The sequence below is a fragment of the Euprymna scolopes genome, chromosome 46 (genome assembly GCF_053919585.1).
Source record: "Euprymna scolopes isolate OS-2025 chromosome 46, ASM5391958v1, whole genome shotgun sequence".
Classification (NCBI taxonomy): domain Eukaryota; kingdom Metazoa; phylum Mollusca; class Cephalopoda; order Sepiida; family Sepiolidae; genus Euprymna; species Euprymna scolopes.
Window position 1 is genome coordinate 44,504,424 of NC_136527.1, and position 25,240 is coordinate 44,529,663.

Below are 25,240 nucleotides of genomic sequence, written 5' to 3' on the forward strand. Positions count from 1 at the left end.
ACAATTTAAAAAAATCAGGGATATAAAATAAATAAATAAATAAAAATACGAAAAGGCGGCTTTAAATCAGTGTCAGCCATTAAATTGCACGTGCAACGAATTAGAGAATTAATAAAAAAAATTAAACTTGTAATCTGTTCTCTCTCATGTAAATATTAAAATGTTAAATAAAATAATACTAATTTTATCCGTGATATTCACCAAATAGATCGGCTCTATTTCGAGATGATTTCTTTTTTATTTTTCCTCTTCAATTTTGTTGTCTGTGAACTTGCTCTTCCGTTCGTCATCTTGAATGTTAAGTTGAGCTTGTAAAGTCAATCACATTTGAAAAATCGTTTCCTTTATAAAAGCAGATAAAGTTAATCGAAAGCAGATTATAAAACAAAAACGTAAGTATTACTACATGGCGCACGTATGTGTATTTTTTTATTTTCATGTTTTTTTCATCGGATTATTATCGAATGGTCACTAATTTATCAGATTTTGTTTTCAATACTGACTTAAACATAAAAAAAAACGTTCAATACGTAATTCTTTATGTTATCAGTGGTGACCAATTCTGTATGATAACATTTTTCTTGTTTTTTTTTTTGTTCTTTAATATCGTGTTGTCTTTATCAAAACATGAAATCAGAAAAAAAACAACAAAAAATTTTTAAAAAAAAGGCCCGCCTTACTAAATGGCCATAAAGTAGGTGCTCATTTTACATTAAATTTATAATGAAAAGTTATCCCCCACTTTTTGAAAAAGTAATTTTTTTATATCATGAAAACTATTTCTCTGCGCCACTTTTAATGTATATATTCGTTTTCAGAACTCCTGAAAACCTTAAAAAGTCGTCATTGTAAAATATTTTTTGAGGATTGCAAAGCTTTTAGATGTGGACTAAAACAACCTATTTATTTATAAATTTTCTTTTTTCAATTTTTTTAAATTTAAATGTTTTTCACTGATTCATATGTTTAAAGTAAAGTGTATTTTTTTATTTTCATCTTTTTTTGCATCGGATTATTATCGAATGATCACTAATTTATCAGATTTTGTTTTCAATACTGAATTAAAAATACAAAAAACGGTCAATACGTAATTCTTTATGTTATCAGTGGTGGCTAATTCTGTATGCGTTTTCACGTACAGAATTGATAAAAATTTTTCTTGATTTTTGTTTTTTAATGTCCCTGTGTCTTTATTGAAACATGAAATCAGAAAAAAACAAACAAAAACAAAGTGTCCGCTTTGCGCTTTACTAGGTGTCCATAAAGTGGATGCTCATTTTACATTAAATTTATAATGAAAAGTGATCCCCCACTTTAAAAAAAATAATTTTGTTATATCATGAAAAATATTTCTCTGCGCCACTTTTAAAGTATATAACTCCTGAAAACCTTAAAAAAGTCGTCATTGTAAAGATTTTTTTGGAGGATTGGAAAGATTTTTGACGTGGACTAAAACAACATATAATTATAATTTTTTCTTTTTTTCAATTTTTTAAATTTAAATGTTTTTCACTGATTCATATGTTTAAGGTAAAAAAAAATGCTCGATGCACGTATGGAAGTTGTACCCTTCCACTGTGTATATTTTTTATTGTCATCTTTTTTTTAAATCTTTTTTCAACGAAGTCTAATACTCAGTAATCTACCAGATTATATATAAAAAAGAATTCAGTATTTACTATTTTTAGGTGTACTCTGTTTCTAATACAACACTATAGTAAATCAAACCCCCATTTTGGAAACATCGACTTTTTTAGCCAAATTTCACAAATTAAGTAATGCAGTTATTGTTTTCTCATTTTTAAAAATTAAATGTTTGTATTCTTGTTGAGTTTTCCTGTTAATTTATTTGGAAATGCAGTTATTAAATTTTCTGTTCGTTTGTTTAAAGAATGCTGATAATTAAAGAAACTTATTATGTATTTTTAAGTTCTTTCAAAAATACATTCAACAAACCTTACAAATAACTTTGATTAAATTTTAAAAAATAATAATGTTTTTTAAACAAATTACAATATTACGGTTCTGAATTTCTTTAGATGAGGAATGATTCTTTGTCTTATTTAGATTATTCAGACTACTGTTCTCATCTTGAGTGTTATTTATTGTGCAAAAATTGTAAAAATAACATTTAAGATGAGAACAATAGTCCAAATGATACGTGCCAATAACATTTTTCTTTCTTTACATTTTTTACATGTTGAAAACTTGTTTTTGTTTTTCATCACAATAATGGAAATTTCATATTTACTTACCGGATTGTGATAGTACCCTTTAACGTTTTGAAAGGTGATGATGACATAAAATTAAACTATTTTGTATTTTATGAAACATTAACTGTGATAGATGAAAAGGTTGGAGTTATTATTAATGGGACTTTCATAAGTGGATGTTCTGAATTTGTGTAAGGAAAATCATAACTTACTTGGCTAGCATGTGTGTGTGCTTCAACGTGTTAGTTGTGTAACAAAAAAAAGAAAGGTTAAAATATCAGTTGGTTTTATTGTTGACGTGTTACTATGTATGTTGTGTTTTTTGTGTAACGGACTATTGTCATCAGATCTTTAATGTCTATTGTAGATGCCCATGATTCTTCTAGGTGTTGGTGTGTGATTGCATGCCAACATATATACATATATAACATAACATGACGTCATACCTGTCTGCTAATTCTGATAGGTTTGTCATACGTCCTTAAGGAGCTCGAATCTGTTTAAAGGAACGCTTCAAGACAGGACCCAAGACGGTGTAGGATTTTATATCTTTGGATTGGAGATTTCTTCTATGCTTCCATTTTGAGACTTCTCCTTCACAGGGGTGACCCATTTAATCCCATCTGTCTTTATCGGCGTCTCTAATCCAACTTCAGCTATGCTTGCACAGACTGGAACACAAAACATGTCATCGAAAATGACTTAAAATCTCTGTTGTCAACTCATCGCTTGATAGGTAATTATATAGACAGATAGATACAGAGATAATTAGATAAACAGATAGATCAACAGATAATTTTCTGCTTCTGCCTTGTTATTCTCTAACAGACGGCCACTTGTGCAACACAGACTCACTATTTCTATGCAAATGAAATGGGTGAATAAAAACGTTTGTGAAACAAACAGAAGAACAAGTTGGATAAAGGCGTGCTATGTGCGTAGTCATGTGCAAGTTAACTTGAAAGAGTGTTGAATTTTTAAGTTGGAAGTTTTCACAATAGAGTGTCGAGTTTTGGAGTGTGATGTTTTGACAACAGTTTCAAGTTTTAAAGTTGGAAGTTTTTGACATCTGTATCGAATTAACCCGAGAAATTGTTAGTTTAACAATAAATTGCTAATTTATATTTATCTGCTGAAAGGATTGTAGTATAGAAAGACTCATTCTAACATTGAAAAACAACTTTATTAATTTTATTCGTTAGTAAAAATGTAGAAAATAAGAAAAGGATTGTAGAATGAGTCCATGTTTCAACCAATCAAGCAATTAAATGTGATAGATGAAAAGTTTAGAGTTTTTATTAATGAGGCTTTCATAAGTGGATGTTCTGAATTTTTGTAGGGACAATTGTAATTGACTAGCATGTGTGTGTAATTATTTTTTATTTTGTTGAACATTAAATTTTTTTGTTTTTCCTTGCAATAATGGAAATTTCATATCTACTTACCGGATTGTGATAGTACACATTAACTTTAATTCTGTTTTGAAAAGTGAGATGACATAAAATCAAACTATTTTGTATGTTATGGAACATTAACTGTGATTATTAATGGGGTTTTCATAAGTGGATGTAATGAATTTGTGTTTTTGAGTTGGAAGTTTTTACAATAGAGTATCGAGTTTTGGAGTGTGATGTTTTGACAACAGTTTTAAGTTTAAAAGTTGTACGTTTTTGATAGCATTGTATCGAATTTACCCGAGAAATTATTGGTTTAAAGAAGGGTTGGCAGCATTTTTAAGTGGATACACAAGAATTTATTCGTTAGTAAAAATGTAAAAAAGAAGAAAAGGATTGGTTGTAGAATGGGTCCATGTGTGTAACTGACTTGGCTAGCATGTGTGTGTGTACTTCGAAGAGTTGGTAGTGTAAGAAAAAATAAAGGCCAGAAAAGCTAAAATGGCAAAACGGTTTTATTGTTGATGGTCAATTGTGCAATGCAGACTGTCGCCATTTCTATGCAAATGAAACAGGGAAATAAGTTAGTAGAAGCCTCATTCAGTGTGTTCTCAGTGCCAAGAGCTGGAAAGGAAGAGAGGATTGCCAATGTTTAATCGTTTCATGAATGTTGTCATGTGCTCAGCTTGCCAATGAAACAGGGAAATTAGTTAGTAGAATCACCATTCAATGTGTCTTTTTTTCATCACCTTCCTTTCCATTTTTTGACCACTGCAGATGAGTCCAAACTTGTGCAATTGCTTTCTTTTTGTGTCAACTTAAAAATTAATTTCTTTTGTCTTTGTCATAATCACTTTCAATTACTTTTTTTAATCATGCATGGAACGAACCCGAGAAAGGAATATTCTTTTAAAAACAGAAAATATATCCTATCCAACCTAAACAATTCAATTTCACTTGTTCCTCTTCCCCACTTCCAAACACTGAACCTACTTTGGGCCTTTCTGAACGGATCCTAATATCGTCTTTGACATCTAACCCTAACCACTTCCAAACACTGAACCTACTTTAGGCCTTTCTGAACGGATCCTAATATCATATTTGATGAAAATAGGGGATAATTCGTGTCTAAAATATATGCAATTTTCGACGTTATGCTCTGTGTTATGACTCTCCTCTTCATCATTGGTACATCAGACTCCTGATCCGATCTTTCTTGTTGATGTTAACTCCTCCATATTAAGATAACAGCCTGTACTATGCCTGAATTGCTATCCAACTCATACGCTCTTTCATAATGGTATTTCCATGCTGGGAATTTCCCATTCCTTGATTGCCGTTGTCCACAGATGTTACACATGCACGTTGTCATGGAGCCCTTCAAAAGCTACTTAATCTTATATAACCACATAATATGTTTTCTTACATAATAAACCAGATCTTCAATCTTAAAATCCATTGACTTTAAGTTTTTTCCTAGCTTCCTGAATGTTATCCCTTACTAAAGTAAAAGATCGATGCATCTCTTTTAGAGCGACCTCGTGTTGCTCGTCCCCATAGTTTACTCTACAAGGCATTAATATATTATCCAATGGCAGGATCACGTCTCTGTTGTAGACCAAGAAGTATGGTGAGAATTTCATTATTTCGCTCACATGGAATCTGACAGTCGCCAACATTTGGTTTATGTATAAATGCCATGACTGTTCATTGTTCGCTAAAATGTCATACATCATCCTATGAAATCTTTCTATTTTCCGTTACTTTAGGGGAAATAAAATGATGTGGTCACGTGATGTATGTTGAGGTCCTCCCATGACTTCTTCATCACTTTGTTAACATTTATGGACCATTGTCTGTTAACAACTGGAGTTGTACCTTGAATCTTGGGAAAATCTCATCCAACAACAGATGCACCACCATTTCTGCCTTCCTGTTAGGGATCGCAAAAGTCTCCACCCAAGCACTATACATATCGATGAACGTCACTATGTACTAGTTACCTGAAAGTGTAGGGTAGGGCCTGGAAATATCCAATATCAGTTTTGCAAAAAGAAAACGAGGCAAACCACACTTCTGCATTTGTAGTTGTTGCTTTCTCAAGTTTCTGGTTTGGCATGAAATATATTTGCCTACATATTCATTCACCTCCTTAAATGAACACGGACAGAAATACTTTTACTTATTGGCGTGAAATATCTTTTCCACGCCCATGTGACCATTATTGTCATCGTACTGCACAGTCTTTTTCTATGATGTGACGGTACATATAACCTTATCAATAGTTTGTCGTTGAGTTTCGACATCATCTTGTCTTTCACTATTAATAATTTTTGTTGCATTATAGATGATTTACCTAAAAATTTCCCTATCTGCCTCTTAAATCTACTCACGAAATCATAGAACGTTCGGACGATACTGATGAACACTCAACCCTATTATATGACGCAAACTTTTTTGGCTCCAAATGATTCGATTTTATCATTAACTTTATGTGATGACTAGTAAATTGGTTTTTCAGCCTCTTTGCTCTTCCTTTGATCATATGACAATTTGCGACAGATATTTCCCAAATACATGATTCGATTTTATCATTAACTTTATGTGATAACTAGTAAATTGGTTTTTCGGCCTCTTTGCTCTTCCTTTGATCATATGACAATTTGCAACAGATATTTCCCAAATACATGATTCGATTTTATCATTAACTTTATGTGATGACTAGCAAATTGCTTTTTCAGCCTCTTTGCTCTTCCTTTGATCATATGACAATTTGCAACAGATATTTCCCAAATACATGCTTCGATTTTATCATTAACTTTATGTGATAACTAGTAAATTGGTTTTTCAGCCTCTTTGCTCATCCTTTGATCATATGACAATTTGCAACAGATATTTCCCAAATACATGATTCGATTTTATCATTAACTTTATGTGATGACTAGTAAATTGGTTTTTCAGCCTCTTTGCTCATCCTTTGATTATATGACAATTTGCAACAGATATTTCCCAAATACATGATTCGATTTTATCATTAACTTTATGTGATAACTAGTAAATTGGTTTTTCAGCCTCTTTGCTCATCCTTTGATCATATGACAATTTGCAACAGATATTTCCCAAATACATGATTCGATTTTATCATTAACTTTATGTGATAACTAGTAAATTGGTTTTTCAGCCTCTTTGCTCATCCTTTGATCATATGACAATTTGCAACAGACATTCCCCAAATACATGATTCGATTTTATCATTAACTTTATGTGATAACTAGTAAATTGGTTTTTCAGCCTCTTTGCTCATCCTTTGATCATATGACAATTTGCAACAGATATTTCCCAAATACATGATTCGATTTTATCATTAACTTTATGTGATAACTAGTAAATTGGTTTTTCAGCCTCTTTGCTCATCCTTTGATCATATGACAATTTGCAACAGATATTTCCCAAATACATGATTCGATTTTATCATTAACTTTATGTGATAACTAGTAAATTGGTTTTTCAGCCTCTTTGCTCTTCCTTTGATCATATGACAATTTGACAACAGACATTCCCCAAATACATGATTCGATTTTATCATTAACTTTATGTGATAACTAGTAAATTGGTTTTCAGCCTCTTTGATCATATGACAATTTGCAACAGATATTTCCCAAATACATGATTTGATGCATCGGTGTACAGCCGGTTGTCCTTTTCAGGATCAAAATACGCCAATATAACCATATCTGCAAACTTCGTTTTTAGGCAAACATTAAAGGCAAACAAAATTTTTTTGATAAATCATTGATAATATGACGTGATGTTGAAGAAATCTCTAATTTTATCGATTTGACTTTGTTAAGGTCTGGCTCTATACCCTGTTTACTTACTTTGAACCACAGATACTGTACTTCTCTCCTAGAAATCTCACATATTATGGTTTTTAACCTGAGGTTGTGCTTATGTAAACTGACTTGTACCCTATCTATGTGATCTAAGTGACTTTCCATCGTATCTGAGAAAATTAAATAAATTGCATAAACTGGCTAGTACCCTATTTATATGTTAGTATCTGAAAATCTTAAAATATCATCCAAATACGGCAATGTATAATCTTGCTGTACCTGTATAACTATGGACATTAATTCCGGGAAGACCCTGGATACATTTGCAAGTCTGAGTGGCATCAGGTTAAACTTAAATAAACCCTGGTGGCAGGTGAACACAGCTTTCTTTTTATTGTCCTTACTTAATTTAAGCTGCTAGTACCCTGACTTTAGGTGTATTTTTGAGAAATATTTTGCTGGCCCAAGCAAGGCTAGTATATCGTCAATAACCAGTAATGCTCAGGCATATTCTTGGTGATTTTGTTTAAAGCCCGAAAATATACACAGAATTCTTTCTACTAACACTAATAGAAAACTCCACGGGCTATTCAATGCCTCAATGACACCTGTCCGCATCATTTTGTCTATTCTGTAAGTCTACCAACTTTTATTGCTTTTCAATACGGGCGTCTCAGTATGAGTTAATGCCTTCCAGTATTGATATGCTTCTCCAGAGTATCGGTTCTGTCCAAGAAAAATCCTTATTCTACTTCAACATATCAACTTCCAACTTGAATTCTTGAGGTATTTTTATTCCCTTAAAATTTTTTTTCTCTTTTGTCCATCATTCATGGTAATCTCGATAATGTTACCAGTCACACTACACTTAGTTATTTTGCAGCTCCCTCTCAAGTATGTATGTAGATGCTGGTGTTTTAATGTAATTTTCTGTGCTAACTGAACTATTGATGAAATATTGGCAAAATCTTCCAAAGCTATATACTCATCAAATAGTCTTATTGCTTCTTAATCAAAGTACATCTTAACCCATTTTTCTTAAGTTGTGGTATAGTATGACACTTGTACTGATATTCTCTGTAACAAAGAAGTCCTCGTGGATAGACTGACTTCCTATTCCTAATCTTAATCGAAGGATCCCTTCTACAATTAATTGGCACCCATTAGCTGTTCTTAAACTAATGTTTTTATCGCATAGTTATGTCTCTGTCTGAGTGCTTTAAAAAAATTTATTACTGACACCTCTGCTCCCTTATCCACCAGAGTTCTATAATTCTTTCCCTGAATTCTTATTGAAAAGGAATTTGATGCGCCCATATTACCAACTATGTGCATTGATGCCCTTGTTCCGTTTATAAGGCATCACAGGAATGGAGCGCCCTTGTTTCCTTGGATATTCCTCCTGCAGAATCTCTGTATATGGCCCAGCTCGCCACAATAACTAATATCTAATTATCTACCTGCCTATTTACTTCTCTTTACTTCATGTACTAGTCCCTTACTCCTCTTTTATGTCTCCATATCTTTGGGGACTGGCTGGACCCATATCCTCAACTAGAATCCACTGTCTCATGTGAAAAACCTTCATGGGATTTTCTTCGTACTCCTTCCTTATGTCGAGCCAGATCTTCCATTTAACTTTTGCAAGGGCCTTCTGACATTTTTCCCCATCCACTACTCCGGTCACCCTGAAATACCACAAGGTTTCAATAATCCACCTCCTTTTTTCCACTGTCTCTTTTATTTCCCAACAGCACTATTTTCCTAAAAAGAGATTTCTCTCTTATTTATATTGTTACTGACACCACTGCCATTTTTTCAATAGTGAAGTCAGTCCCTGCACAAAATTTGAAAATAGATACTACTCCATTATAACAACAAAGTGCTACTGACGAAAGAACAAAATAATAATACCACTCCAAATCAAACTCTTGTCTCTTATTTTCCAAGTCATCTCATACCACATCATTAAAAGACTCTAATAACACTCTATATATCTTTAAATATGTAGCCAGTATAACACTTCAATTCTCACAATCTATATAATATAAAGAAACTAACAGTCTGTTTCCTAAAACACCGAGCAAAATCAATACATACTAATAAAAATATACTAATATACTAATAACAATACGTATTAAAATGAGGTAGAAAGCTTAAGAAAAACTCTCCACCAGAAAGCAAGATAGTCAAATCTCTTCTGAATACTGCCATTATGATATACGAATAAAAGTTTGTATATCATATACAAAGGACATGGCAGAAAAAATGAAAGAATTTGTAATTTTTAAAACATCAGGTTAGTATTAAAGAGTGCATGTCAAATGGTTTATAGAAAAATCATGAAAAAGAGATTCCATGTAAATGTTGAAAGTTATACAAATTTAATCCATGTCACTCACTTACAGTAAGATTAGAAAAACATTGAAGAGATTGAAAAAACCAGTTATGGCAGAATATATGATTTAAAAGGCAAACCATCTACCCTTATGGGATGAAATAAAAATTATAAATGAAGAACAATAAAGAGTAATCTGGCTTAAGGAATCGATATATATTCTGGGTGATGAGCAATTACTAAGCCTAGTATAGTATTTAACACGATATGGGAACAATTAATTATACATAATATAGTAAAAAGCAGTTAAAAGTTTCCATAAACTCTTCCGATACTACAATCTAAAAGGTTATGGAAACAAAAAACTACATTCTAAAGATTTATTTTTAAAATTTACATTTTATGAAATTAGGCTTTTTACACATGATCAAAATTATAAGATCAGCGACAAAAATTCTATTAAATTGTCAAAAAGTGTACGAAAAGTGTATGAAAACATTCAACAATAAAACTTAATAATGAGTTCTACCTCCACTGCTTTTGATGACTTCAGAAATTTTGGGGGGCATGTTAAAAATAAGGATTTCCATTAAGGTGCGAGGGATCCTGCTCCAGTTTCTGAAGATGGCTTCATGAAGTTCATTTTTTTTTAATATTGTTTGCCGTTTCAATAAACCTCTTTTTTCATCCATCCTTAAACATTTTCAATTGAGTTCAAGTCTGGTGAGCATGAAGGATGTCCCAAGAGATGGACTCCATTTTCTTGTAGAAAGCTCAAGGTCTGTCTTGCATTGTGGACTGCAGCATCAACCTCTTGGAATAACCATCCATCCCCACACAAACGATGTCCCTCCATTATCAAAGATGCTTTTTGTAGCACGCTAATATAACCAGCTGTTGTCTGACGACCCTGCACCATCTGGAGTTCCATCTTACCATCTGTAAGAAAAGGCACCTCCTACCATTATGGACCCTCTACCACTATGAGGTGTGGAAAAAATTTCAAAGGACATGCTTTTGTCATGTCAATATCGCTGTAACTCATAAGGACCATCTAAATTGAATTTTTCTCATTAGAAAACAAGACTGTCTTCCACTTCTCAACGTTCCAGATTTGGTATTCACAACCAAATCTTAAGCGTTCCACTGTGTGACGTGGAAGCAATAGAGGAATTTGTTTACACTTTTTATTTACCATGACTTTTTTTGTAAGTGTCGTCTGATTGGACTGTAATCAGCATCTGTAACCGACTTAATTTGACTAGAAGAAAGTCCTCTGTCATTCATAACAACCTGTCTGATTTTCCTACTCAATGCAGGAGAAATTTTGGGGGCATACTAAAGGATTTTGCTTTTCCATAATTCTCAATGTTCTTTAGAAAGTTGACAATAACAGTTGCACTGCGATATACCTTAACTGCTATCACTCGCTGTGACAAACTTTGCTTATGGAATCCTAGAATTCGAGGGCAGTCAACTTCGGTGAGTTTTCTTGGTTTAGGCATGGTAACACCTTTACACAGTGATTGCTAATCTCTAACTGAACTAAAAACATTAGACGTACCATAAATCTAAGAATTTAAACCCTTGGTCTTATAATTTTGATCATGTGTAAAAAGCCTAATTTAATAAAACTGCAGATTTTTTAATAACATTTTTGGAATGCACCTTTTTGTTTCCACAACCTTTTATATTGTAGTATTAGTAACATTAAGTTAGAAGAGTTTAAAATCTATCCTTAAAAAAGTGCTATGGTTAGAGTACTTGGTAAAAATCAGTTGTAAGTTAAATACTCCTGAATGCTGAAGTTTCAATCTTTAGTGATATTTAAAATAAAATTTCAAATTACATAGGATGCTACTTCAAATTACATAGGACGCTATATATATTTTAATAAAAATTAAATTTTGTCACACAAATTTTATTTTTTCAAATTTATTGTATATTTTCAGAATTTTCAACACTGAAAAGAAATCCATTAAGAGATAAGAAGACCTTTTCTTCCTTGGTGATGTAACAGTTTTAATTCCTTCAAAGAATTTTTAAGAATTATTAGCGTGCTTATTCTCATATACACAACTCAATATACTTTTTGTGGAATGTAATCAAACATGGGAGATAAACTACATTCTTGTGAAATATGTGGTTCTTCTTTTGCAGAGAAGTTAACTTTGTTACGTCATATAGAAACACATATGGGAGAGAAACCAGATTCTTGTGAAGTATGTGGTTCTTCTTTTGCACGGAAGTCACATTTGTTGCGGCATATGAAAACACATACGGGAGAGAAACACCATTCTTGCAGAGTATGTGGTTCTTCTTTTGTGCAGAAGTCAAATTTGTTGCATCATATGAAAACACATACGGTAGAGAAACCACATTGTTGTGAAGTATGTGGTTGTTCTTTTGCGCAGAAGTCAAATTTGTTGAGACATATGAAAACACATACAGGAGAGAAACCACATTCTTGTGAAGTATGTGGTTCTTCATTTGCACATAAATCAGCTTTGTTGAATCATATGAAAACACATACGGGAGAGAAACCACATTCTTGTGAAGTATGTGGTTCTTCATTTGCACATAAATCAACTTTGTTGAATCATATGAAAACACATACGGGAGAGAAACCACATTTTTGTGAAGTATGTAGTTCTTCTTTTGCGAAGAAGTCAAATTTGTTGAGACATATGAAAACACATACGGGAGAGAAACCACATTCTTGTGAAGTATGTGGTTCTTCATTTGCACATAAATCAACTTTGTTGAATCATATGACAACACATACGGGAGAGAAACCACATTCTTGTGAAGTATGTGGTTCTTCATTTCCACATAAATCAACTTTGTTGAATCATATGAAAACACATACGGGAGATAAACCACATTGTTGTGAAGTATGTTGTTGTTCTTTTGCGGAGAAGTCAAATTTGTTGAGACATATGAAAACACATACGGGAGAGAAACCACATTCTTGTGAAGTATGTGGTTCTTCTTTTGCATTGAAGGCAAGTTTGTTGACTCATATGAAAACACATACGGGAGAGAAACCACATTCTTGTGAAGTATGTGGTTCTTCTTTTGCATGGAAGTCATGTTTGTTGAGTCATATGAAAACACATACGGGAGAGAAACCACATTCTTGCGAAGTATGTGGTTCTTCATTTGCATGGAAGTCAAATTTGTTGACTCATATGAAAACACATACGGGAGAGAAACCACATTCTTGTGAAGTATGTGGTTGTTCGTTTGCACAGAAGTCAAGTTTGTTGAGACATATGAAAACACATACGGGAGAGAAACCACATTCTTGTGAAGTATGTGGTTCTTCTTTTGCATGGAGGTCACATTTGTTGAATCATATGAAAACACACATGGGAGAGAAACCAAATTCTTGTGAAGTATGTGGTTCTTCTTTTGCGCAGAAGTCAAGTTTGTTGAGTCATATGAAAACACATACGGGAGAGAAACCACATTCTTGTGAAATATGTGGTTCTTCTTTTGCACAGAAATCAAATTTGTTGACTTATACAAAAACACATACGGGAGAAAAACCACATTCTTGTTAAGTATGTGGTTCTTATTTTCCTTGGAAGTAAACATTGTTTAATTGTAGGAAAACACATACAGGAGAAACCACATTCTTGTGAAGTATGTGGTTCTTGTCAAGTTTGTTTACTCATGAAAACACATACGGGAAAAAAAATTAAGCATTCAATGTAGCAGCAAGTCCTGGGAACATTAACCGGAAGAACAGTGGGAAATGACTTATATACCATACATTACTATCATGTAATCCCTACAACCACCTATCTTAGAAATGCTGCTGTGAAACCTTACATACTTATCTATATAAATAAAATAGTACATGTGTGTGATATCTAACAGATAAACCCTTAAACTACTGGTCACATAACACTGAAATTCTCAGAAAATAATATTCATGCACCAAGGATGGTTTATATTGAGTTATATCTTTGTTTACATACATGAATAACGTGTAGACATTGGCAGAATTTACACTTATAAAATGTACATTAACCACTAGCCGACATTATTTGCGTTTATGCACACAATACAGAAAACAATATTAAACTGGAACGCTAGACATTTTGACTTTATTCTAGTTGATGACAACTCCTTTTTTATGTCTTTGTATTAAAAAATAAAATAATATGTACATTTTACTTACGGTTTTGAATTTGTAAGTACAAAGACAAACCTATATTTCTTCTTTTTAAGATTTCATATTTATTTTATTTCAAATATATTTTTAAGGCAGAGGGGATGGAAAATAACACACTGAATACGGACTGTGCTGAAATAATATTATTTAGGAAGCCATTCTTAATATGTGGAGGGAAGGTATTTTTCAACAATTCTGTACTTTCATCTAACAATTTATTAAATAAGAAACATGTATACGGAATATGAACTGTGTTGAAGTAATAATGTTATTATTTAGAAAGCCATTCTTTGCATGGGGAGTGTAGGGTATGTTTTTTAGTATCCTTTATTTTCTTTTAACAATTTAAAATAATTGTCTCAGTCATGAAGAACTTCTCCACCAACTGAAAAAAAGTGAAGCAGAGCATCAGAACAGATACTACACTTTAATCTTAGCCAAGTAACCAAGTAGTTTTTTTACCAGGCATTATTTTCTCCTTGAAAAACATATGTGGGGGTGAGATCTCTGAACTGCTTAGAAAAAACCAGGTAGATTCCTTTCATGTTTATCTCTATTTTTGTTTTATTATTGTTTTCATGTCAACAATAAGTATCCATTTCTCAATCTAATTTCATACAAAATACAAAGTCTTGAGTCTCAATGCTATTATTAAAAAGTCATTTTTATATGGGAGGCATATGTTTTTAACTATTCTATACATTCACCTAACAATTTAATAAATAAAAAACTGACATGCGTATTACAGACCGAGCTTAAATGGGGAAGATATGTTTAAACTATTCTGTACTTCCACCTAACAATTTAATAAAAAACTGACATATTGAATACGAACCGTGCTGAAGTAATAACATTATTTAAAAAGCCATTTTTAATATGGGTAGAGTGTCTTTTAACTATTCTATGCTTTCACCTACCAATTTTATAAATAAAAATCTGACATTCGAAATACAGAGCATGCTGAAATATTAACGTTATTATTTAGAAAGACATTCTTAATATGTGGAGTGTATGTTTTTTAATAATTCTGTACTTTCACGTAACAATTTAATAAATAAAAAAACTGGCATATGGAAACGAACCGTGCTGAAGTAATAACATTATTAGAAAGCCATTTTTAATATGGGGAAAGTATCTTTTAAATATTCTATGCTTTCATATGGATTTGAAATAATAACGTTAATATTTAGAGCCATTCCTTATATGGGAAGCGTGTGTCTTTAACTATTCTTACAATTTAATAAATAAAAAACTGAAATATGGATTAAGGACCATGCTGAAATAATACCGTTATTATTTAGATAACTACTCTTAATATGAGGAGCATATGTTTTTAACTATTATGTACTTTCACCTACCAACTTAATAAATAAAAAATGACATATGTAATAAGGAGTGCGCTGCAATAATGACGTTATTATTTAGAAAGTCATTCTTAATATGGGGAGAGTGTATTTTTAACTAATCTGCACTGTCCTTTAAGAATTTATTAAATGAAAAATTACCATACAGGATACGGACCGTGCTGAAATAATAACATTATTATTTAGAAAGGTATCCTTAAGATGGTGAGCGTATGTTTTTAACTATTCTGTACTTAAACCTAAGCATTTAATAAATGAAAATATGGCATGTGGGATACAGACCGTGCTGAAATAATAACGTTATTCTTTAGAAAGCCAGTCATATAGAGAAAAGAAGGTATTTTTGTAAACTATTCCATACTTTCACCTAATATTAGAAGTAAAAATTTAACATGGAATACGAACTGTGCTGAAGTAGTAACTTTCACATTATTTTATTTGTCATAAGTGAAACTATTCAGTTATTTTTATACAAAAGCAGTGCCTCAAGGCTATATGGAAATCATTATTTCTATAGCAAAAGTACCGACACCTCATGGTTTAGAAATCCAGTCATATGGAGAAAAGAAGGTATTTTTGTAAACTATTCCATACTTTCACCTAATATTAGAAGTAAAAATTTAACATGGAATACGAACTGTGCTGAAGTAGTAACTTTCACATTATTTTATTTGTCATCTAATATATTAAATGAGACTGATGGAAATATATACTACCATAAGGCCCAGCGTCGCTGGTGATTGAATGAAATAAATGGAAATATATACTAGCAGATGGCTCGGCATGACCTGGGATTGAATGAGGTAGATGGAAATATATACTAAGGCAGAAGGCAGAGCGTCGCCACTTGAAATTTTATGAAAATCGATCAAGACAAGGCATGAAACCACTTGATATGTTTTTATTGAAATCGCTCAAGACAAGACACAAAGCCTCTTGAAATGTCTTATGGAAATCGTTCCAGACAAGACATCATGCAACTGAAAATGTTTTATAATAATCGCTTCAGTCAGGGCTTGGAGGCATTAGAATTTTTTTATGAATATCAGTTGTCTAATTATTAACCAAGGCAATGTATTTATGTATTAATTTGGAAATCATAACGATCCATCTAAAAATGACTTCATTTTAAAAAAAATATGGTTGCCTTGGTGGGAAGTGAAATTATTTCATATATGTTGCACAATACCTGTCGAGAGTACGTTAAATTCTTTTGCTCGAAATAGCAAATTATACATGGATATTAAAAATTCCTCTATCCTAAGAATAACAGATATGTTCAAAATCAACTTCAATTTTGTAATAGTTTATATGGTCCCGAGCAACACTGGGTAGCCCTGCTAGTGTAAAATAAGCACCCACTTTCTGGCCACGTGATAATTTTTTTATTTGTTTTGTTGGCCTGCCTGAAAGCCGATTTGGTAAATTGTTATTTACTTTCCACCTTAACAATCATCTTTAACATTACAACTTCGATTGGTTTTCGGGTATGCTGACAACGAATATCGCATTTAAATTTGGTACAAGCAAGAAAATATCTGGATATTAAACAATGCAATTGTTTGTTATCAGTGGTAGCCAATTAAGTATTCACTTGCACATACAGAATTGGCCATCACCGATAACATAATGAATTACATTGCTTATTATTTGGAAAACTACTTGTTTGTGGCAAATATATGTGCGCACTTGCACATAAAAATGGTCACCACTAAAAACACAAGGAATGACACATATCTGTATAGAGATTATACTTTATTTTTGTTCTGAAATATCCCCGTGGCTTTATTGAGAGAACAAAAAGCCAAAAATACTTTTTGCCCAAAAACAAAAGCAAAAAGTAACCCCCTACGTAGGTGGCCATAAAGTTGGTCCTCATTTTACGTTTAATTTATATTCAAATGTGATTCCTCACATTTTGAAAAAGTACATTTTTCATATCATGAAAACTATTTCTCGTCACCATTTTTGGAGCATATATATGCTTTCATCACCCTAGAAAACTTGTAAAAGTCATCATTGTAAAGAGTTTTTTTTTTGGGGGGGGGGAGTTGGAAAGATTCTAGACGTTGACCAAAACAACAAACCTTAAAAATTAATGAATTAAAAAAATAATCATGATTCTTAAATGTTATAGTGTTAAATCGTAATAAAACGAAAGGAACACAGGACTTTTAGAAACAAGCATGTATTCACATATATTACAGGCAAGGCAGGTTGAGCAATACCATTCCTCAACTGTTGGGCGTTTGCACACAACCTCCTTGGCCACATACCAATCTCTGCTAGGCACCAGTACTCATTACCCGAAGTGACGTCACCAGAGGAAGTGACATCATGAGATAGTCCATTAATCCCATGGAGGGGCGTCTCCAACATTAAACCAATTATAGTATTACGATTCTGAATTATTTAGATGAAGAATGATTCTTTGTATTACTTAGATTCTTAAGACTACTGTTCTCATCTTGAGTGTTATTTATTGTGCAAACATTGTAAAAATTATACTTGTCAAATATTTGCTTACCGGATTGTGATAATACACTTTTATTTTGTTTTGTAAAGTAAAGGCGACATAAAATTAAACTATTTCGTATTTTGGAGACATTAATTGTCATAGTTGACTTCTAGCTGCAATCATCACAACTTACAAACGAAATATTCAAAATCTCAAACCGTGACGTGTCGCTACTTTTGCTATAGAAATAATGATTTCCATATAGACTTGAGGAACTGCTTTTGTATAAAAAATAACTGAATACTTTTAATTATTACAAATAAAATAATGTGATTAAAAAACTCGCTCCTGCACATTGATACCATCGCAGGAACAAAATACGAAGGAAGGACATTAAAATAGGATTTAGCATTTTTTTAGGTGGATACAAAAAAAAACTATTCCAGTAATTTCCAACAACGAACTTCACTGTGTTTAAATGTATCACTCCCGCATTGCACATGCCTGTCAGAAATGTCCTTTTTGTGTATCATTTTCCCCACCTGGGTTTCCACTTTTTCAACCATGAAACACATTTTTCACTGCATATGAGTCAAAACACGTCTGATTGCTGTCGTCTCTCATCATGTGTTCTTATTTCTGTCTTTTTCTCTTCTCCTTCCCGTGACATCAGTGTGCACACGCTTTGCATATGTACTAAGATGGCGGCTTCTCATATTTTCACTAGTCAGCTATTCTACAGCTGCTGCTGATTTTCTCACATAAGCATCATACACGTTATGCAAGTTAAATTATATATGCAGCATTTAAATAAAATCTGAGTATTATATCTCTAATTTCTTTAATAATTTATTTCAGCTGGTAAGACCCTTATGGAAAGTTGTTTAATCCAGGTATTTTGAAAGTTGTGTACAAAACTGATATTATTTTACTTTTTTTATAAGTGTGATCCATTATTTATTTTGATTGGTATTGACCATAGAAATTCAGTAAGGAACCATTATATCCCTCTTGTTATTTATATATTCTTTTATTTTTCTTTCAACTATGAGTAAAATAACTTGTGTATCTATCTTTTAGATCCCTAGCCATGTGCTTGTTATGAAATTTGGATACGCTTCAAATGTTACCTATGATAATCATCTGGGAGGATGTAAGCTAATAAACTTTTAATCCCTTCCTAATCTTGAGGTCATTATCAGATTAGCATGAAAACAGCTGATCATTTCCTGACATATTTTCCCTGCAATCATATGAAACTAAACTCCTAATGATTGTCACATCTTGAAATCAAAGAGGATAAACTGCTAATAATTTTATTTGGATATAGGACACCTTATTTTCATCGGTTGCTAAAAGAAACTCATTTCTCAGAGTAGCATAAAAAAGCTGATCATTTCCTGACATATTTCACCTACAATCATATGAAACTAACACAAATTCCTTCTCCTCTCTACCTGCTTAGGTAAAACTCTCCTCTGTCCATATATGAAGAACAGGAGAAAGAAGAGACAATTAAGATATGCAATCAAAAAGCCAAAATGAACAATTCTCCTGACCATGCGATAGGTCATCATCTCGCAATCGAGTTACTTATTTAAAATCCTGGTAGTTGCATGATTGGTCCAAGTGATGAGCTGTTGGTTGGAGTCTAAAACTATATGAAACGTGCTACAGGAGGAAAATGTTGATTGCTTTCATATTTCTCCTCTCTTAACAGTCCCCCAAAATTATGTGATTAAAAACAAAAAAATACATTAAGACGGTTCTAATTAAAATACATGAGTACTTTTACAAAACTTTAAAATTGACACCCATTATAGATATTGGTGGTCAGTCCTAAAGTAATATGATCACTGTTAAAATGGGCCAATATTCTATGAGATATGTTATTGATATTCTTAGCTAGTATGGATTGAGCCACACATGGGCTATGTTGATTGTCGGCTGAATGCAAGCTTCTTTTTTGTTGTTTAACCCTTTGGTCGGTCCTGCCAATTTGGTGGCTAAAAGTTTTAAATTCTGTTACTTACCCTGAAAATGCTTTAAGATACGAAAATAAAATATTCCAATTTTACTTCTAGGAAACTGCCTGTTCTTCACTTATAGAATGCCCCTGAGCCCTATATGTCCTCATTCATTATAAACGGTATGCCAGCAAGCATTATTTTCAACAAAGTCTGACTCCACATTCGCAACACCAAATTGTAATCTTTGTGCATTTGAAACCTTCATCTCAGTTATTCCTTTAGGTTGGTCTAACGACAATAATGTTGTCTATTGTCTTAGCAGTGTAACGAAATGTCGTTTAACGATGTGCTTCATTTATGTGTATGTAACTAACACCCCCCCCACTGAAAATGGTACAGTCTGGTTATTTATTGATGACTGAGGTAGCTGACATTGTCACTGGGTAAATAGTTGGTATTGGAGTCCAGGTTGGCCTACAATGAGCAATGAAATTTCTTCAACAATGACATGTCATCTCACTCATTCATCAATAATGTCACCAGACTACCATTTTTCAGTGGGGGTGTTAGTTTCAAAACATGAATGAAGTACCTGGTAAAACAACATTTATGTCGTTACACCACTAAGACGATAGGCGACAACCGACCTTAGGGTTAATGTCTTTATATGGGAACACCCAATGCATGTTGAATATCATCTGACGGTAAATTAACACCAGTAGATAACACTCGATTACTCCCATGCGTGGTTACTGCTTGAGTTAATAGTTGTGTTAATAAAAAAAATCATTTCTTTTGTCTTTCCAATAATCGTTTTTCATAACTCAATCCTAACACTTCACATATTCTGTCCAAACGGTTAGATATAATCATATTTCAGTCTCATGCATGAAACGAAGCTCGAGAAAGAAATATTCGGTACTCTTTCATAATTTGACCTGAATTCTCGGAAATTCCCATCAAGCATAGATCAGACAAGACCAGCAATCATTGGTTTAATCTGAACGTTGTAACAGACACTAATTTCAAAATGAAAAAAACCCGGAAAATTTGGTACTTTTCATAAACCAAAATAATAATAAAAAGTGATTGAAAAAAAAATTTTTTGCAAATTATTTATCAGCAAAATTTATTTTTCTTTTTTCTTCAAGAAAACATGAACATTTTTAACTGTAAATTATTAGGTGAATGAACAAGTTTTTTTGGGGTTTTTCTTGACATCATTTTCTTCATGAATATCTTAACATCATTTTCTTCATTAATAGCTTGTCATCATTTTCTTCATGAATATTTTGACATCAGTTTCTTCATTGACATCTTGACATCATTTTCTTCATTAATATCTTGACATCATTTTCTTTATGAATATATTGGCATCATTTTCTTCATTAATATCTTGTCATCATTTTCTTTATGAATATCTTGACATCATTTTCTTCATGAATATCTTGACACCATTTTCTTCATTAACATCTTGACATCATTTTCTTCATTGATATCTTGACATCATTTTCTTCATTGATATCTTGACATCATTTTCTTCATTGATATCTTGACATCATTTTCTTCATTAATATCTTGACATCATTCTCTTTATGAATAGCTTGACATCATTTTCTTCATTAATATTTTGACATCAGTTTCTTCATTAATATCTTGACATCATTTTCTTTATTAACATCTTGACATCATTTTCTTTATGAATATATTGGCATCATTTTCTTCATTAATATCTTGACATCATTTTCTTTATGAATTCATAAAACTTAAAAATTTTAGTTCAGAAATATTTTCCAATTGGATAAAATTTGTTGATTTAGCTTAAAACGAAAACTGTTTTTCTTTTGTTTATATCATGTGACACAAAACAGCCAATCAGAAAGCCAAAAAAGTCGTCTGCAGAATTCAAATAAACCGCTCAAATTCACAAATATTGGAAAAAATCTTAAATCCGTTTTAAAATAAATTTTACAATTTTTCTTTTTTTACTGAGCCTTTCTGTTTTACTTATTTATTTTTTATTTAAAATAAAATTCTCAAACTATCCTGTCAAAAAAAGAAAGGAAAAAGAAAAAAATTCCTCTTATTCAATTTCTTCAAAATTTTATAATTGACCATTTTTTTTATGGCAATACAAAATACACCCTATATCAATACGAAAGATAGTAATCTTTGGATTTACAAATTCTTGAGATTATTTCTTTTAGGTCTAGTATTAATTTCCGTAGTAGAACTGCTGGTAGCAGTTGCATTATCACTGTCTACTTCCGTAATTTCCTCAGGGGGGAGTTTCTATTTGGTGAGAATGAGTTATCGACAGCTCCAAAGGAAACAAATGTTTTAGAGAATGTAACTGAATATTGCAATCTGGTTTCTTAATATAGGCAGACCTCACACAATTGTCGCTGCCAACTATAACCTCGACAACTCTACCTCATGACCAATAAGGTCTGGACTTGGCTGGATTTTTGATAATCACCACATCATCCGTTTTAATAATATTTTTAAAGTCAATTTGGTAAAGGTTACGAGATTGTTCTCTTATTTGAGGGAGCCACCTTGGCTTTGGCAAATAATAAATTAGCTTCTCCCCTTTGGAAGACATAAACAGTAAACCCAAATGCCTTTCATGAGGCATCACAAAATATAATTAAATCTAAATTAATAGACGTATCCATTACGAATCTGGGAAACCTCAAAGTGTTCAAAGAGAGTATCTCCTTAAATATCCCGCGCCAAGCATCCTGGACATAAATGGGCAAGGGTTGATCCCAATGCACTTTGTTTTTCCACAAAAGACTGAGGAGTAATCTCCCTTTGATAGTAACAGGCAGGCAAAGAGACAAGGGATCATAAACACTAGAATTTTGTGATAATATTCCTCTTTTAGTATTTGCAGCCTTTTCCTCCAAATCGAGTGAAAGGTGCAGATCATCTTCTGTGGTGTTATATAAATAACCCAATACTTTCTCATAAAGGGAATCATGGGTAATATCGCTAGCATCTCTTTCGATGGGACATCCGGATATTTCTCCACATGATGCTTAATTATAAAACAGACAAATTCATCTTATCCAAACGTTTTTGAGAAGAACCCAAAAAGGTTTTAATCAAAAAATCCTTACTATTAGAATAATCATGTTCGAATTTAAACATTCTACACATCTCGCCGGACAGATACGAACGCTGGCTACCAGTGTCAATCAAACAATTAAAATTTAATTTAATATTATTCTTAGTAGCTGATATTTCCAGCAGGGGCAAAATAAATTGGCCTTCTGCCTGCAAGGATTAGAGTTTACGGGCGCTAGATCTAAATTGGGTCACAAAAAATCTGCATGATCCCTTTTACCACACTTTTAACAAGACCTAAATAAATTTTGATTTCCTTTACACTTCTCGGTGGAATGATTAGGGCTTCAACATTTTTTACACAACTTGAGGACAGTGCATTGAGACAATCTGTCCTGCAATGTAGGATAAACTTTACAAAGGAAACCTGCATGACTATCAGTCTTACAAAAATTACATTTAAAGTATGTACCAGAAGATTTAGCATGAAAATTCTTCAGAGTAGAAATCTTATCCTGTGATTTATCTGGAACATTTGTTTTACAAAGAGAATGATTTCTAAGAGGCACATTAACCGAGGAAGCATTTTTAAAAGGAAATCTTTTCGGATATCTATTCATTTCTGAAGAAGTCTTATAGGAAAGTCTAACTATTACTAAAGTCCTGATAATTTCGGTATAATTATCAAATATGTTGTTAAGGGAAGGATAATTATTCCCAACTATTCTAATTAATTCTCTTTCTCCCAAGACATTTTAAAACAAATTCTTAATATTTTGACTCTGTCAAAATATTAAATTTTTTTACGGAGAATTCAAGATTCGAAATTCAATCAATTATTTGAGAACAATTTGTCTCGGCCCATCGCTACATTTCTAGAAAGATTTTAACGAAGAAAACATTTTAAACAGGTATCGATATTTTCTCCGGAGAGCAGAAAAAAATCCGAACCGATCAGTTCAGAAATATTTTCCAATCTGAAAGAATTTGTTGATTTAACTTAAAACAAAAACTCTTTTTTGTTTACATCACGTGACACAAAACAGCCAATCAGAAAGCTCAAAAAGGTCGTCTGCTGAATTCAAATACAGCGCTCAAATTCAAAAATATTGGAAAAATTCTTAAATCCGTTTTAAAATAAATTTTACAATTTTTCTTTTTTACTGAGCCTTTCTGTTTTACTTATTTATTTTTTATTTAAAAATAAAATTCTCAAACTCTCCTGTCAAAAAAAGAAAGGAAAAAGAAAAAAAATTCCTCTTATTCAATTTCTTCAAAATTTTATAATCGACCATTTTTTTATGGCAATAAAAATTCACCCTATATCAATACCAAAGATAGTAATCTTTGGATTTACAAATTCTTGAGATTATTTCTTTTAGGTCTAGTATTAATTTCCGTAGTAGAACTGCTGGTAGCAGTTGCATTATCACTGAGCCTTTCTGTTTTATTGAGCCTTTCTGTTTTACTTTTTTTATTTAAAAATAAAATTCTCAAATAGAAGGAGCCTAACATTTTTCCAGCGATGTTGCCAACTGACTTGATGTACGTATTCTATTTCATGTCAGGGGTACAGGTCAAGCCCAGAAGCTTATCAAAACATGGAACTTGCCCTAGACGAGAGCCACCCATATCAATTGATGCCAGATGGGAATCAGAGCATTGATGATGTAAAAATAGGAGCTTGGTTTTAGATGCATTAAAAGTAATCAGCCACCTCCTCCCCCACTGAACCACACGCTCAAGATCAGAGGAGAGAGAATCTGAGAGAACTTTGTCATTTACAGCCTTTTGATGTGTTGCCATAGATGGTCGTGTCATCAGCATAGATGTCAACAAATGATTTAAGGATGTGTTTTGAGAGATCATTGATGTATATCAGGAAGAGAGTTGGGCCTAGGATGGACCCCTGAAGGACTCCAGCATTAATATTGATGGCCTCTGATTTCTGCCCATCAACTACTACTCTTATGAGTCTATCAGAGAGAAATAATTTTATGATTGAGAAAACATTTCCAGTTATAGCGTAGCTGGAAATCTTGAGAAGTAGGCCCTTAGGCCATACCTTATCCAAAGCCTTTGATATGCCAAGAGCAATTGCCCTAGATAGGAAGCCTTTGTCAAGAGATTCCTTATTTCTATGAGATATAACAGTTAGCACATCTGCTGTAGATCTGGCAGAACGGAAACCATATTGCATGTCACTAAGAATGTAATTTCCGCTGAGATGGTTGACAACTTCTCTATTTAATATTGATTCCAGCAACTTACTCATGACACACAGGAGACTTATTGGTCTGTACTGAGAGAGAGAGAGAGGGGGGGGGGACTTATAACCTAAGTTCTTAAATACAGTGCATACTGATGAGGTTTTCCAGGGTGTTGGAAAGCACTTCTCTTTAAGGCACCGCTTAA

The 25,240-nt window shown here is 32.6% G+C and overlaps 1 protein-coding gene across 1 annotated transcript; it reads left to right on the forward strand.

Annotated features, from left to right (window-relative positions):
- Nucleotides 1-290: 290 nt before the first annotated feature.
- LOC145270956 (uncharacterized) lies at nucleotides 291-13,960 on the forward strand. The gene is made up of 2 exons (XM_080126501.1): nucleotides 291-392; nucleotides 11,731-13,960. The coding sequence occupies exon 2, from the start codon at nucleotides 11,890-11,892 to the stop codon at nucleotides 13,342-13,344; it is 1,455 nt and encodes a 484-aa protein (XP_079982627.1). The 5' UTR covers nucleotides 291-392; nucleotides 11,731-11,889; the 3' UTR covers nucleotides 13,345-13,960.
- Nucleotides 13,961-25,240: the final 11,280 nt, after the last annotated feature.

What these genes read in the sequence shown, in the direction of transcription:
- LOC145270956 (XM_080126501.1), top strand. Translation starts at nt 11,890, where the DNA reads ATGGGAGATAAACTACATTCTTGTGAAATATGTGGTTCTTCTTTTGCA.